Raw genomic sequence first — 15,505 nt, 5'->3', positions numbered from 1 at the left:
CACCACCATATTTGTAAACAGGATCTAATGTTATCCAAAGGCTCCTTAAAAAAGAATTTCAAAAACTTGCTAGATTATAATGAGAACGTGATTTGTAAACTGAACGAAAAACAACTTGCCACTTTAATAGAGTGACTATTAATTCTTAAAAACATATACACAATGCAGAGAAGTTTTCCCCTCATTTGGAACCAATGCTGACAGCATTATAAGTCTGCCCTCCTTCCCAGGATACCTGCCACTAGCTTCCCTCTGAATCATCAACAAAACGAGGTAAACCTCCCACAAGGAACCTGACTGGCTATTATCTGTGTTTGCCCGCTGGACCCTGCAGCCCACAGCCCCTGCTCTGGGCTCATGGTCGGGACCACCTTTGCCAGCACAGATGCGGGAGATAGAGCTGATCTGTCTTAGGCTGTCATGGAGATCCCTGCTTCTCTCCGCCCCCTGGCCCCGCCCACACTACTTTCTAAAAGCTGTAAACACACTAAAGCAATGGCTCCCAAACTCCAGTGTACATCAAAATCACCCGGAGGGCGTGGATGCTCACCAAGAACACTCATTTCTAACAAGTCCCCAGGTGACGCTGCTGCTGTAGGCCTGAGGACCACACTTTGAGAAGCACTGGTCTCCACCACAGCTCAGCAATTCCTCCAGCCTCAGGTACAAAGTTTACTCACACCAAAGGATACAGACTCCTCTACCTTCTGAAAGGATGCATCAGTATGAATCCTCTGGAAATATATCAGATCACCTACAACTTTTAGTCCCCAAATCACAGGGTGAGACCATACTTACTGCTCTAAGCAGATTGCAAGGTTTCCATTTCATTAGAACTTCTGCCAAGAACAACTCAAGAGATTTTACTGCCCAAATAAAACTGTCTTAAAGTGGTACTGCATGACCTGCCGGGAAGCAAGGCTTTCTCCCCTCTTCTCTGAAGTTAAAACCCGAGTCTGTTCACTGTGATACTTCAGGGAGGTGGTTGTGGGGGGCAGTGCAGATCCCCACCGGAAAGCCTCAGGGCAGAACCCCTCAAGAACTGTCAGTGGAAATGTCCATGGTTGAAACAAAGTTGACAGATGGGCCCTGCATGGAAGGAGGCCGTGCTCCCTGGAGGACACGCTCCATTCTGACAGGGTCCCAAGTCTTCCCAAAATGCTCAGGCTGCGGGAGGGCAAAGCCCTCCTTGTGCCTAGCACTTTCCAAGCCAGTTATCCTCCACGCAACCCAGGGTCCGAGCCGCAGGGTAGAGACTATTTAGCCAGTAGTTCTGGTGTGACACAACACAGAGAGTCTGTAAGAAAGCCTACAGGCAGGCGACGCGCGCACGCACACACACCCACCGTCTCAGCTCCCGGTGGAGTTCTTACCTTACAGGGTCCTCCTTTTCACAGGGACCACACGCTGGTTTCAATCTACTCAAGAAAGAGACTAGCAAAGCTGGTGAGACATCACATGGGCCAAAGACCTGCACTCAACTGAGCAGCCAGGTGCCCCCGGGGCCCAGAATTTCACGCAGTCCTGTGACCAGAACGAGCACCTGGAGGGGCCGCAGGGCACGGCCCACCCATCCAGAAGCCACCACGAGGAGGGACTCGCCCCTGCCCTCCCCAGGCACCCTGAAGCCTCACCAACACCCACTGGGTCATCGCGGTGGTAAGATGTTCTGTGAAAAGTGCTGTCTCCACCACCACCTCCCTGCCACCCACCCACACACACACACACACACACAGGCATACATACACACATACATACATACACACACGCACACACACACATGCAGTCATATACACACATGCACACACACATACATACTCACATATACACACATGCACAGACATATATATACACACATACACACAAGCTCAGCACAGGGGAAAAACTTGTCAGCCCTTTCCCTAACCATCCTCTCCCTCCCCTTCCCCGGCACTCTGTCCCAGCCCACTCCCCGCTGTGTTAGACGGCATCAGTCACAGCCCAGTGCAGAGTTAGTGTCTTTGAGGCAAGATCAGAATTATGCCTCCTTATTTTCCCAATGTCTGCCACATAAGAGTGACTCAAGAAACATGTGAGAGAACTCGACTGTACTGGGATGGACTCAAATGAAATGGATTGAACAGAATGAAGTGGACGGACCGGTGCGGACTAGAAGCCCCAGCACAGCGCTCCCATGGCCCCATGCCCACGGTCCTGTCCCCAGCCGATTCTGAGAACTCCTGAGGCCCAGGCCCCACTCCAGGCCACATGAGTTAGATCCCTGGGGGTGAAACTCAGACACTGGTATTTTTTTAAGCTCACTGGGAGACGCTGATGCAGCTAGGGTCAAGAACCACTTTCCTAGCTTTCAGCTGGCTGCTGGAGAGGCAGCCACCTCCTGCGTTGATCCAGGATCTGGAGGTGCCCTGGGCACGGAGCGCCTGCACCAGCCTGGGCCTTCCTGATGGGGCACTCTGCCCTGTGGCCCCAAGAGCTGAGCAGGGCTTGCTGGGTTTGCATTATTCCTCTGCTCACCATCTATGTCGAGAAAGGAGCCACTGGGAAATGCTCTTGCAAGGCCTCCCTGTTCCACAGACAGCAGCGAGGAAACGCCTGAGATCACAGTATATGCAAGAGCACTGCAGACCCCATCTGAAGGGTTCTGGACTCCCATGGCAGACAGGACTGGAAGCCTAGAGGCCTCTGGCTTTTAAAGGAGACAACAATCCTCGATGAAATGAAGAGAGAAATCTTACATCTTCTAAGATTTGGTATCCTACTAAAGAAGTTTGTTGAAGTTGCTCAGTCGTGTGCAACTCTTTGCGATCCCATGGACTGTAGCCTACCAGGCTCCTCCGTCCATGGCATTTTCCAGGCAAGAGTACTGGTGTGGGTTGCCATTTCCTTCTCCAGGGGATCTTCCTGACCCAGGAATCAAACCCAGGGCTCCCGCATTGAAGGCAGATAGTTTACCTTTAAAGAAGTTTGTGGCAAATAAAATGTATCAGGTGTAACCTGATATTACAAAAGTTCTGAGTGGTTCCCTTTTAGTTCCCTTTGTTCTGGAAGCTGGCTTTGAGGGGTTTCAGTGCTGCTTTAAGAGAGCATTATAATCTGGGTATTATTAACCCCACCCCACCCCCTGAAGCTGGACTAGCTGTCCCTGCAGCTGGAAAAATGAGTGAAGGTCAGAAAGGTTTGTAACTTCCTAACATTAGTGAGACTTCTTTGCATAACATGAAAAATGTGTTTAAGAAATTCTGTTGCATGCATGTTCTGGAACCATTTGACGCTTTTCCCTCTGTCTGAGGGGAGCTGCCTCGTGACTGGTGACCTCGCCATCCTACAAAGGCCCCCCCGGGAACTTCCGTGCCCAGGGAGCCTTCGAAGCCTCTCCTTTGCAGGAGGCCACAGTTCTTGGGTTCACTGGACCGGGGCTTGGTGGCCTCCTCCGTGTGGACAGGTGAGTGTAGGTGGCTGGAAAGAAGGGAGCAAGTCTGCTCCCAAGAAGGAATAACAGTCCTGGGGCTGCAGGCCCTGCTACACTGGCCTCAGACTTTCAGGGGGCCTCAGCAGAGAAGGCAATGGCACCCCACTCCAATACTCTTGCCTGGAAAATCCCATGGACGGAGGAGTCTGGTAGGCTACAGTCCACGGGGTCGCTAAGAGTCAGACACGACTGAGCGACTTCACTTTGACTTTTCACTTACATGCATTGGAGAAGGAAATGGCAACCCAATCCAGTATTCTTGCCTGGAGAATCCTAGGGATGGGGGAGCCTGGTGGGCTGCCGTCTTTGCGGTTGCACAGAGTCGGACACGACTGAAGCAACTTAGCAGCAGCAGCAGCAGCGGAATCTGGGGGGGCTCAAACCTGTCCCAGGAGCATCCCTGATACAGCACAGGCATGAGGGGCCTCCCAACCTCCACAAGGAGCCCCCCTTTCAGGGTTGTGTTGCTGCTTCAGCAAACGTCAACTGCCTGAACACAGATTCTTGGTCTTTACTCCAAAGTCGGCCTGTTTCCAGCACTAGACTGTCAGTCACAGACCCCCTCCTTCTGACCCCTCTCGTGTAGTCTTCCTTTCTGTTTCCACCACCCAAGCCTTGAAGCCCATCACCTCGCCCTTCCAAATGCCCCCTGCTCCTGGCCTCCCCACACTGCTCTCCCGAGGGACTCCCTGGTTAGTAGCCAGAAATGCCCCCTCATGGCCTCCAGGCCAGTGATCCTCAAAATGGTCCCTGACCAGCAAGCAGCCCCTGAGAACCTGTCAGAGCTCAAGCTCTCGGGTCCACTGCCAGATGGACTGGATCTGAAACCTGGGGTCGGGGGTGGCCAGCAATCCAGGTAGCAAATGCTGCCAGGAACTCTGATGCCAGCTCAGGGCTGAGAACCACTTGTAAAGGATGAAACCCCCTTGCCACCCCCACCCTGCAGGCTTAAGAGCATGCTCCTTCCCCTGCGAACCTTCCGAGACAGGGCCCCATACCCTACTTCTCTATGAGGCTCACTGGGAGCCTACCGGAGGGTCCTACACACGGCAGGTATATGATAATGATCTGCTCATTTAGTCAACAGCCTTGACTGGTTGGTTGATCTATAAATGGAAAAGTCTGGAAACAGCCTGTGGGTCAAGAAAAGAAACGTGTTTCCAATGCCTTAACGTGCCAGGCTCTCACTAACTGATTTCAGACTTTATCTTACTTCATTCTCTTGACAGCCACGCAAAGCTAATGCTATTTACCCTTGTGTGACTTCAGACAGGGGCGTTCAAAGGACGTAAGTGACTTGCTCAAGATCACAGCCCAGAACAGTCTCATTTCCGAAAGAACATGGGTGTGACGGTGCACCTGTGAGCCCGCGTGTAGCAGCACGCACGGGGAGGTTGCTGACTCTGAGTGGATCCCCAGGACATACTGGCTGCAAAAACATCTCCTGTTGCACATATCCAAGGTCAAGGAGCTGCAGTGTCTCCAATTCGGGAAATAAGCTTCAAGAATGCTGCCAAAGAAGACATCTTCATTCAGTTCATCATCCCATCTTGGACTTCTTTTTTAACAGGTTGCCAACTAAATACGAAGTTCAGATGGGAAAATCTAGCTATGTACCCTAGGTAAGTACCTAGACAGGCTTAGGTATCCAAGGTTACGGTCACAGGCAGCCTGATGCTCACGAGCAGTGGATACAGAGGTACCGTCAAGCAGTTTGAGCATTCTTCCAGAGCAGCTGGTGGGAGGCCTTAGAATTCTATGCTCCAGGTTCTCCTCTTCAATTCCTCCACATCCCCCAAATTTCACAACTGTCTTTTCCCTCCTTGCTTTCCTTAACATCCACTCAAGCGGTCGTTTTTACAAAGCTTTTAAAAATGTGTTTTGCATTTTCCAAATACATTTATATTGTACATGATAAATTCTTCAGAAACATTAACTGATGAATGACTAAGACTGTGTGCCTTCCCCACACCTGTATCAATACCATGATGCAGGATAACATGGTGTGGTCTCTTTGCTCCCTTCCCAATGGCCTCCACACCACACGGCTTTTGCCAAGACTGCTTCCTACTCAGCTATAGTGATCAAGTGATGCTGCATTTAAAAGCTGGGCAATTTTGTGGTCAGTGAAAAGCGAGTTGGGCAACTCTAAAGGGAGAGGCAGCAACCTCCCCAACTGGCCCCTTCATCGATATCACGCTGCCGTCTTGAGAGCGTGGGCCCCAACTCTTCTAAGCCACCTGCTGACTGCCTGGCTGACCTCAGTCCCACCCCGTTTTTATCTGAACCACAGTTCTTCCCCTGTGGAAACAGTGAGCACTCTCTAAAAGCTCCTGAGCAGACTGGAAGGAAGAGCTATGGGAACTAAGAGTGTGGAGAGCAGCATGGGCGAGGGGCTCCCGCCCCGGCCCTGCACTGTGGTCAGGCACCGGGCAGACAGAGCCCCCTGGCCTGTGGTCGGGCACACAGAGCCCCCTGCCCTGTGGTCGGGCACAGACAGACAGAGCCCCCTGCCCTGTGGTTGGGCACCAGGCAGACAGAGCCCCCTGCCCTGTGGTCGGGCACAGGCAGACAGAGCCCCCTGCCCTGTGGTCGGGCACAGACAGCCAGGCTGGCTGGCCCATGAGGCCCCAGTGAGCATCCTGGGTGAAAGAGACATAAGCCAGCATCCTCAGAGCATGGATGTGACTCCAGAGAAGGTGTCCTGGGACCACCCCTGACCTTCTGTTTCTCCTGGGTGGCCTGGAAAAAGGGCCATGCCCCAGAGCTCCTGGGTGTCCCGTGTGGCCCCAGCATCTCGCCCACAGCACACCCCCGCAGGCCACAGCCCCAGCTAAGAGGCGGGCATGTTCCGGCCAAGGACTTCCCTGACCTGGTGCTCCTGAGGCAGAAGGGCCCCTGTTCAGCAGACCAGACGCTCCGCCTGTCCGCCCTCCTCTCCTCACACGTGGGGATGAGGACGGCCGCTCCGTCCTCTTCTTTCCAACAGGCAGCACTGAGTCTTTTCAGAGATGGACACTCACTCTGTCTCTGGGGTTCCACCTCCACTGCCTGCTCTGGTGAATCTTAACCCGAAGTTTCTTCGGATTCCGCCAGCCTTCCATGATCTGGTCCCATTCACACGAGGCAGCTGATCCAAACTCAAATAAATCCTCTGGGAGGGAAAATACCTTCCTCGTATGCCCAGAGTTCATTGCTTTGAAGTCATATACAGTTACAGAAACTTCCCAAAACCTATGTTATGTCTGAGGACTTCTCTGAAATGTAAATAAAATGAAGATGCATAAACATAAAACAATTAATACCTGAGCCCATGGTCTCTGAAGATCCAAAAAATGCAGCTTGCACAGCTTTTCAAGGGAAGACAGAGAAGGGAAACACCACAGACCCCCACCTCCGCCCACCGTCAAAAGGCAGGGTTCCCAGGGTGGAGAGCAAAATGGAGTGTGAGATTTACTTCCCCTGCCCCCATGAACAATTAAGGAACGATCTATTCTAATCATGCATCTCCTTCAAACAGGTATCAAACGTCTCCGGGGGCAGACAGCTCAGGGAGCAGAGCCCACACACCCGTCCCTGCAGGCAACGCTCCTCATTAGGCTGTTCCGGAGACGTGAGATGCAGCAGGTTTAATTCATACTCAACACCGGAATAAAACTGTATCGAACACATCCATGTCCACCTATTTCTTTACCTTCTTAAGGCTGCTTCTGCACTCAAAGAGCAGTGTTGAGCAGTTGGGACAGAGACCATACGGCCTGCAGAGCCTGCACTATTTACTACTTGGTCCTTCGCAGAAACAGTTTGCCAGCCCTGCTCAACATGATTCTTCAGACACAACGAGGCTTTGAAACGCTCCCAACTGTGGGCACCAAAACTCACCTGCTGGGCATTATTCCTTTCCCCATACCTCACGGTTGAACCTGTCCTCAAAAACACACAACACCCGAGCGAGATCTCTACGGGGCCTCTACCATGGTCCAGAGGAGCTAACACAACGTTACCACCCAGCGGAACTGTCTTAAGCACACCGAGTACCAAAATCAAAGTAAGGTGGGGTGTGATGCAAACCTGGTTAGCCTACATTCCTGCTGGTTTCTTTTCTAGAAGAGCAGGACCACTCTGCCACCAAAGAGGTCCACTCCAAGTCACCCGGCAGTCTCTGAACCCCCGCCTTTCCTCTCTAGGGTGTATTAGAAAGAAGTGTCTAATGTCCAGCTTACATCTATGGGATGCACAAGGCAGACGAAACCACAGAAGTACGAATTTTAAATCTCAAGTCTTAGAGGTGCCCCCACCGCAGCTGGCACATGCTTAACGCAGCCTCTTTGTCTTGTTCCTTTATCTAAAGCACAGCGCCCTCACATGGTGCTGAAGGGAAGGGCAGTCCTGCTGAAAACCTGGAGGACAGAAGGGAACTCTCACAGCTCAGAGCCATGTGTGAAAGGGCCCAGCACTCACTCCAGGAGGATTTTAAATCAGTGTTATCCAGATATCCACTCTCAGATCCTTCGCAGATAGCGCCTCTCTGGAAACTTTACACCAAGAAGTATAAACTCTGACCTCTACAGAAACTCACTAAACCGCAGCAAATGGGATTCAGATGTTTCCATGTTCAGTACAGTGATGTGACCTAGACTTTAAACACTTTGGCAAAAACAGGAAAAATGATGTGGGCCTTCCAGTCCCTCCCAGAACATGATACAGCCTTGACCCGAGTCCTTCAGTGATCTGAGCCTTTCTCACCCCTGCTTAAGCCTCCTCACCCACAGCTCACACTCCCCGCCGCTGTTCCACCCTAGCTCCTACCAGACCCCTCCACGGTCCCTTTTCCTTGTTTAACCAAAGATGCCAATTTCTCCAGTCCAGCAAATGAAGATCACATTCTTATCAGAACTCAAAAAATCCTACAAGGGGAACTGGTGAAGGCCAAGTTTAGAATTACTCCCTAAGTTCCCCTACACTGCCGGGAAGAGAGCAGTCTTACATAAAGACTCTGGCCCTCAGGGTTTCTGATCTTTGTGGCAGATTCGTGTCAACTTGTTGCACGCTATATGGGTAAGGGCAAGAGAATTCTAGATGGTGGAGCGAGAGAAGGTGGAAGTGGGGAAAGCAGTTTCCTGTGCCAGGAAAGGACAGACACAGAAACTGCTTCGCCAGAAGATAGAGAAGCCTGCTCTGCACCCATCCCAGGCTCTGCCGGCTGGGGGCAGCCCATTTGCCAGCCATCTGTGCTCCTTGGGGGCCTGATGAGAAGCTGAGAAGTGTTGTTTGGGCACCACTGTAACCAAGTGAGCCAGTGTGAGCAAAGGCAGGGCAGAGGTGCCAAGGACTTCCTCCCTCCCTTCGAGCACTCCACAGGTGCAGAAACCGCAGGGTGGGGGGGAGGTTGTAAGGGCAGATTACTGCCACACCCAGAGAGCTTCCAGGGACAGAGAGAGGGGCTTATCACCAAGGTCAGCATTCCTCAGGCCTAGCTGAGGGTAGGTGCCAACAAATGCCTACTTGCAGCATAAGGTAAAAATATTAGGGACACCTTCCCTTTCCTGGCTCCCATGTTTTAACTAAGAAGAGTAGGTTAGCGGCCTGTCTGGGGCCCCCTCCAAATGTCCTTTCCTGGGTAAAGACTCAGAATTACAGAAAGGAGGTCAATGCTTGACTCGATCCCCAATTCAAGAACACACGAACTGTACACATATAGATCGGTGTTCCCAGTGACACGCACACAGCACACCTGTGCAGAAGCAAACAGGTCTCTCTCTACATCTCGGCCAGGTGCCCATCTCACTCTAGGGGCCTGGTGGATTTCATCTGGGCCGGACCTGTGCTCCCTGGGCAGGCTGCGGCTATCCCGCTGTGCACCCCCACGTCGGTGCTGGCCTGACGCACCTCTGAATTTTCAGGACTGAAAGCGCTGGATAGTGAAATGACTCCCCTTTCTTGCCCTCTGCTCCTAGACCCTCTGGAAGGTTGGGGGTGCTCCCTCCTGCCAGCGGCAGAGCACATCGGGGGCCCCACCGCCAGCCCAGCCCTCCCCGGAGACCTCCCTTCACCCCCACCCTTGGCGCCCGGACAGATCGCCAGGCAGACCCGGAGGTGGCAAAGGCTGTACCAGGCCGCCGGCGGCGCCGCAGGCGCTGAGCGAGACGAGGGAGCCGGGGTGGCCGAGCACGCTGCCGGAGTAGAAGCACAGCTCGGCTGACCGTCCGTGGCGCCCGCCCGCGCCGGCCTCCTCCACCTCGAAGCCGCCGGACAGGAAGCGCAGGTCGCGGCGCAGCTGCAGGTACAGGTCGCGCCCGAAGGCCGGCAGGTGCAGCAGCAGGGCGCGCTCCCCAAGCCTGGCGCGCGGGGCTGCGGGGGACGCGCGGGGCCGCCGGCGCCTGCGGGGCCCGGGGGCGCCGGGCAGGGGCGGCAGGTGCACGTCTTCCAGGCGCACCCGCCGCGGGAGCACCACTTCCACGTCGGCCGCCGCGTCGCCGACAGCTGCGGGGAGAGACGAGACGCGTCAGCGCGGCGGGGCCCGCCCTCCCGGCCGCCCGCCACTCGCGGGGGCCAGCGCCGGGCATCCAGCGCCAGCACGGTCCCGAGACGGCGCCCTCATCCCATCCCTCGCCCGGGCACCTCCGCGCCGGCCAGCGCCGCCGCCCGGGCCCCGCGCCACTCCGGACTCGGCCGCCCGGGCCCCTCCGGGGACGCGGCCCTCGGGGGAGCCGGACCCCCGGCGGCCGCCCGGAGCCGAGTCCTCCGGCCACGGCCCGCGCCCCCTCGACCCTGCGGCTGTCAGCGGCCGGCCGCCGCGCCGCGGCCGCGCGAGCAGGCGGAGGCCGCCGGGGAGGGCAGGCGGAGGGTGGCCGCGGGAGGCGCGGACGAAGGGGCGGCGGGAGCGGGCCGCTACCTGTGCCCGGGTCCAGTCCCCAGAGCAGCAGCAGCAGCAGGGGCAGGGCCAGGGGGGGCAGCAGGGCGCCGTCACACATGGTCCTCGGGAGCAGGCGCCCCCCGCGCGGCCGCGACGGAGCAGGAGCGCGCGAGGCGGCGGCGCCAGCGGGAGTGAGGCTCCCCAGCCTTCGGAAAAAGTAATTAGCGCTGCGGACAAACCCAACGTGGTAAATCGCAAGCCCCGCCTTCTTCTCGGGAGGCGGGCAACGATTGGACTCCCGCTTTCGCCCGCCCCGCCTCCCCCTCGCCGATTGGCTAGGGCGGGCCTGACCCAGAGTGCGTAGTTAGGTTGTAAGCACTTTCTTACACGTGGTTTCTGGGCAGTTGCGGGAATGGGGCACCAGGTGGCGCAAGGGAGCCGCGTGATAGCCGCCCATTCCCGGACCACTCGGGGAGACTCCTGACTGATGTTCACTTTGTCCCCATATGTTTCCCTGGAAGACAGGCCAGAAATTATCTACCTTTAAGGGGCTTCACCCATAAAGGCATATTTTCTCTCTATCTAAAGTAAAATGAGTTTTGGTTGTTTGTGACAGAGCAGTTTCGTTCACAAGGTGTGCAACTTTGCACATTGGAAGAAAAGCTATGAGAAACCTATGGTTTTTCCAGTAGTCATGTACGAATGTGAGAGTTGGGCCATAAAGCAGGCTGAGCGCCAAAGAACTGATGCTTTCGGAACTGGAAAAGACGCTTAGAATCCCTTAGATTGCCAGGAGATTCAACCAGTCCATCCTAAAGGAAATCAGTCCTGAGTATTCATTGGAAGGACTGATACTGAAGCTGAAGCTCCAATACTTTGGCCACCTGATGCGAAGAACTGATTCATTTGAAAAGACCCTGGTGCTGGGAAAGATTGAAGGTGAGAGGAGAAGGGGACGACAGAAGATGAGATGGTTGGATGACATCACTGACTCCATGCACATGAGTTTGTGCAAGGTCTGGGAGATATTGAAGGACTGGGAAGCCTGGCGTGCTGCAGTTCATGGGGTCGCAAAGAGCTGGACACAACTGAACGACTGAACAACAACTAGTTACATTCAAGGCAGTGGTGTTTATGCAAAATCTTCACGCCTCCTGTTGTCTTTATCTTCACAGAAGTCAGTGAAACTGGCAAGATCACACCCTCTGACAGACTGAGAAACTGAGGGAGAGAGAGCTTAAGGAGCTTACTAACTCACCCAGTGAGTTCCTGTCAGAGCAAGAGCTGGAATTGTGGTCCTGACTTCCAGCCCAGAGCTGCTCGCTACAAACAAGAGCCCCCCAACGCAAGCAGTAAGGAATATTACCCAGTTTTACAGATTAGGAAACAGGCACACAGAGGCAAAGCCTGGGCTTTGACCCAGGTCTTCCAGCAACAGAATGACTCGATTCTTTTCCTCAGAGTATAACTGAGGTCTTCAGGAAAGCTGACTCCTTTAGTTTCCTGAGGAGCATCTTGTAGAAGCAAAGCAGAATGAATTGATGCACAGCCATGCTCAGTTCTCTCTCCTTCTTCCCTCGTCCTACCTGGTTTTCTTTTCTCAAAGCGGAGGGGCCACAGCACTTCTCTTGTCCTCTGCTGAGGGCCTCTCAGAATCTAAAATGTATCACAGGGATTACATGTCATCAGCAGGAATCCAGAGGTGAACACTATCCAGCTTTCATGCCAGTTAACCCTAGGAGGGGACTGTGTCACTGACTCTTAATAAAGCCCAGCACTCTCACTACTGCTAACTCATCGTCTTGTGTTTCTCCAGGGCATGGCTGGTGGAATCCTCTCCTGCTTTGTCCGCCCCACCCTCCACGGCTCCAGGGGCTGCCACTCATTGCTGGGCATCTGAAGCTTCTGAAAGTCTCCCCACACATCCTGCTTGTGGCCAGGTTTGGGGCTTTTCTCTCCTCTAACAGCAGCCTCAGCCAAATGAAAGTTCAGCATCATCTTCTGGTGGAACATAATATCCTGGAGAGCTTTTTGGTGCAGTTTTGTTGGCCCAAGTCCTGCCGTTGAAAGTCAGGGAGTAGCAGCCCCACTGCCTTTCAGGAACAGTCCTGCTGTTGGAACCCGCCTGAGTTTGCCATCGTTAACCTATCAGATAGTCAGCAGTCTCCAGTCCTTTTGGCACCAGGGATCAGTTTCATGGAAGATAATTTTTCCACAGGTGGGATGAGGGGAGGGCAGAGAGCAGATGGTTTGGGGATGATTCACATAAGGTGCATGCAACCTGGGTCCCTGGATGGGCAGTTCTCAGGAGGGTTTGCGTTCCTACAAATGCCACCGCTGATCTGACAGGAGACAGAGTTCAGCTGGTAATGCGAGCGATGGGGAGTGGTTGTCAACACAGATGAAGCTGCCCTCGCTTGCCTGCCTGACACTCACTTCCTGCCGTGCAGCCCAGTTCCTACCAGGTGGGGGGGTGGGGCGAGATAGGTGACCCTCAAATGCATTAATCTGTAGGGACATGGAACCTGAAGCAACAGCAGGATGACATTGCATCTTTCAGCCTGTCTGAAACATAAGAGCTTGGAAATATCTTTATTTCCCTTGGTAACAGGATGGGAGAGGACACTCTCCTGCCCGTGAATAGGGGTGTACATTGGTGCAGCCAATTTGAAGAAAAAATAGACAAACTGTAGTCAAATTTAACATGTACACACCCTACAACTTTGCTATCTGTTCTGGTTAACTACAACAGACAAACTGATAATGTGTAAAAGAATGCTCATCAGACCATGTTACTAACAGCAAAAAATTTTGCAAAAATCTGAATGTGAATCATTAGATAAATGGCTAATAGAGCCCAGAAATAAACCTGTGCATATATAATCAATGAATATTTGACAAGGGAGCCAAGAATACTCAAGGAGAAAAGACAGTCTCTTTGATACATGGTGGTAGGAAAACTAGAAATCAGTTTGCAAGAAAAATGAACTTGGACCCCTGTCTGATACTACTCACAAAACACAACTTGAAATAAATGTAAAATTTGAAATGGTAAAACTTGTAGAAGAAAACAGAGGAGAAAAGCTCCTTGACATTTGTCTTGGTAACAATTTCTTAAATGACAACTAAATTACAAGAAACAAAACAAAAATCAATAAATGGCACTGTATCAAATCTCAAAGTTTCTGCAAAGCAAAGGAAACCATCAACAAAATGAAAAGGCTACTTACAGAATGGGAGAAAGTATTTACAGACCATACATCTGATAAGGGTTTATTATCCAAAATATATGGGATATTTATGCAACTCACTAGAAAAAAATAGCCATCCAGTTGAAAAATGGAAAAGGAACCTGAATAGTTTTCTAAAGAAAATGCCATACAAATGGCCAACAAGTACATGAAAAATTGTTCCAGGCTAACCATCATGGAAATATAAATCAAAACCACAATGAGATATCACCTCATACCTTTTAGGATCAGCCAGTTCAGTTCAGTCTCTCAGTCATGTCCAACTCTTTGCAACCTCATGAACTGCAGCACACCAGGCTTCCTTGTCCATCACTAAATTCTGGAGCTCACCCAAACTCATGTCCATTGAGTTGGTGATGCCATCCAACCATCTCATCCTCTGTTGTCCCCTTCTCCTCCTGCCTTCAATCTTTCCCAGCATCAGACTTTTTTCAAATGAGTCAGCCCTTCACATCAGGTGGCCAAGGTATTGGAGTTTCAGCTTCCAACATCAGTCCTTCCAATGAACACCCAGGACTGGTCTCTTTAGGATGAACTGGTTGGATATCCTTGCAGTCCAAGGGACTGTCAAGAGTCTTTTCCAACACCACAGTTCAAAAGCATCAATTCTTCGGTGCTCAGCTTTCTTCACAATCCAACTCGCACATCCATACATGACTACTGGAAAAACCGTAGCCTTGACTAGACTGACCTTAGTTGGCAAAGTAATGTCTCTGCTTTTGAATATGCTATGTAGGTTGGTCATAACTTTTCTTCCAAGGAGTAAGCATCTTTTAATTTCATGGCTGCAATCACCATCTAAAGTGATTTTGGAGCCCCCAAAAATAAGGTCAGCCACTGTTTCCACTGTTACCCCATCGATTTCCCATGAAGTGATAGGACCAGATGCCATGATCTTCGTTTTCTGAATGTTGAGTTTTAAGCCAACTTTTTCACTCTCCTCTTTCATTTTCATCAAGAGGCTCTTTAGTTCCTCTTCACTTTCTGCCATAAGGGTGGTGTTAGCTGCATATCTGAGGTTATTGATATTTCTCTCAGCAATCGTGATTCTAGCTTGTGCTTCTTCCAGCCCAGCGTTTCTCATGATGTACTCTGCATAGAAGTTAAATAAGCAGGGTGACAATATACAGCCTTGACATATTCCTTTCCCAATTTGGAACCAGTTTGTTGTTCTATGTCCAGTTCTAACTGTTGCTTCCTGACCTGCATACAGGTTTCTCAAGAGGCAGGTCAGGTGGTCTGGTATTCCCATCTCCTTCAGAATTTTCCACAGTTTATTGTGATTCACACAGTCAAAGGCTTTGGCATAGTCAATAAAGCAAAAATAGATGTTTTTCTGGAACTCTTGATTTTTCAGTGATCCAGCAGATACAGGCAATTTGATCTCTGGTTCCTCTGCCTTTTCTAAAACCAGCTTGAACATCTGGAAGTTCACAGTTCATGTATTGCTAAAGCCTGGCTTGGAGAATTTTGAACATTACTAGCGTGTGAAATGAGTACATTAGTGCAGTAGTTTGAGCATTCTTTGGCATTGCCTTTCTTTGGGATTGGAATGAAAACTGACATTTTCCAGTTCTGTGGCCACTGCCGAGTTTTCCAAATTTGCTGACATGTTGAGTGCAGCACTTTCACAGCATCATCTTTTAGGATTTGAAATAGCTCCACTAGAATTCCATCACCTCTACTAGCTTTGTTCCTAGTGATGCTTCCTAAGGCCCACTTGACTTCATGGGATGTCTGGCTCTAGGTGAGTGATTATACCATTGTGATTATCTGGGTCATGAAGGTATTTTTTGTATAGTTCTTCTGTGTATTCTTGCCATCTCTTCTTAATATCTTCTGCTTCTATTAGGTCCATACTATTTCTGTCCTTTATTGAGCCCATCTTTGCACGAAATGTTCCCTTGGTATCTCTAATTTTCTTGAAGA

The 15,505-nt window shown here is 51.7% G+C and overlaps 1 protein-coding gene across 1 annotated transcript in view; it reads right to left on the bottom strand.

Annotated features, from left to right (window-relative positions):
- The window catches only part of ADAMTS17 (ADAM metallopeptidase with thrombospondin type 1 motif 17), a 393,371-nt gene extending 382,928 nt beyond the window's left edge, over positions 1–10,443 (bottom strand). Inside the window, exons 1-2 of the mRNA XM_052659846.1 lie at positions 10,365–10,443; positions 9,582–9,952 (exon numbers count right to left, since the gene is read on the bottom strand). Of these exons, the coding sequence (XP_052515806.1) occupies positions 9,582–9,952; positions 10,365–10,443 (450 nt within the window). The remainder of the gene's footprint in view (positions 1–9,581; positions 9,953–10,364) is intronic.
- Between the last annotated feature and the right edge of the window lie 5,062 nt (positions 10,444–15,505).

The sequence above is a fragment of the Budorcas taxicolor genome, chromosome 21 (genome assembly GCF_023091745.1).
Source record: "Budorcas taxicolor isolate Tak-1 chromosome 21, Takin1.1, whole genome shotgun sequence".
Taxonomy (NCBI): Eukaryota; Metazoa; Chordata; class Mammalia; order Artiodactyla; family Bovidae; genus Budorcas; species Budorcas taxicolor.
The sequence above is the reverse complement of the archived record's forward strand: the minus strand, read 5'-3'. Positions and strand labels throughout refer to the sequence as shown.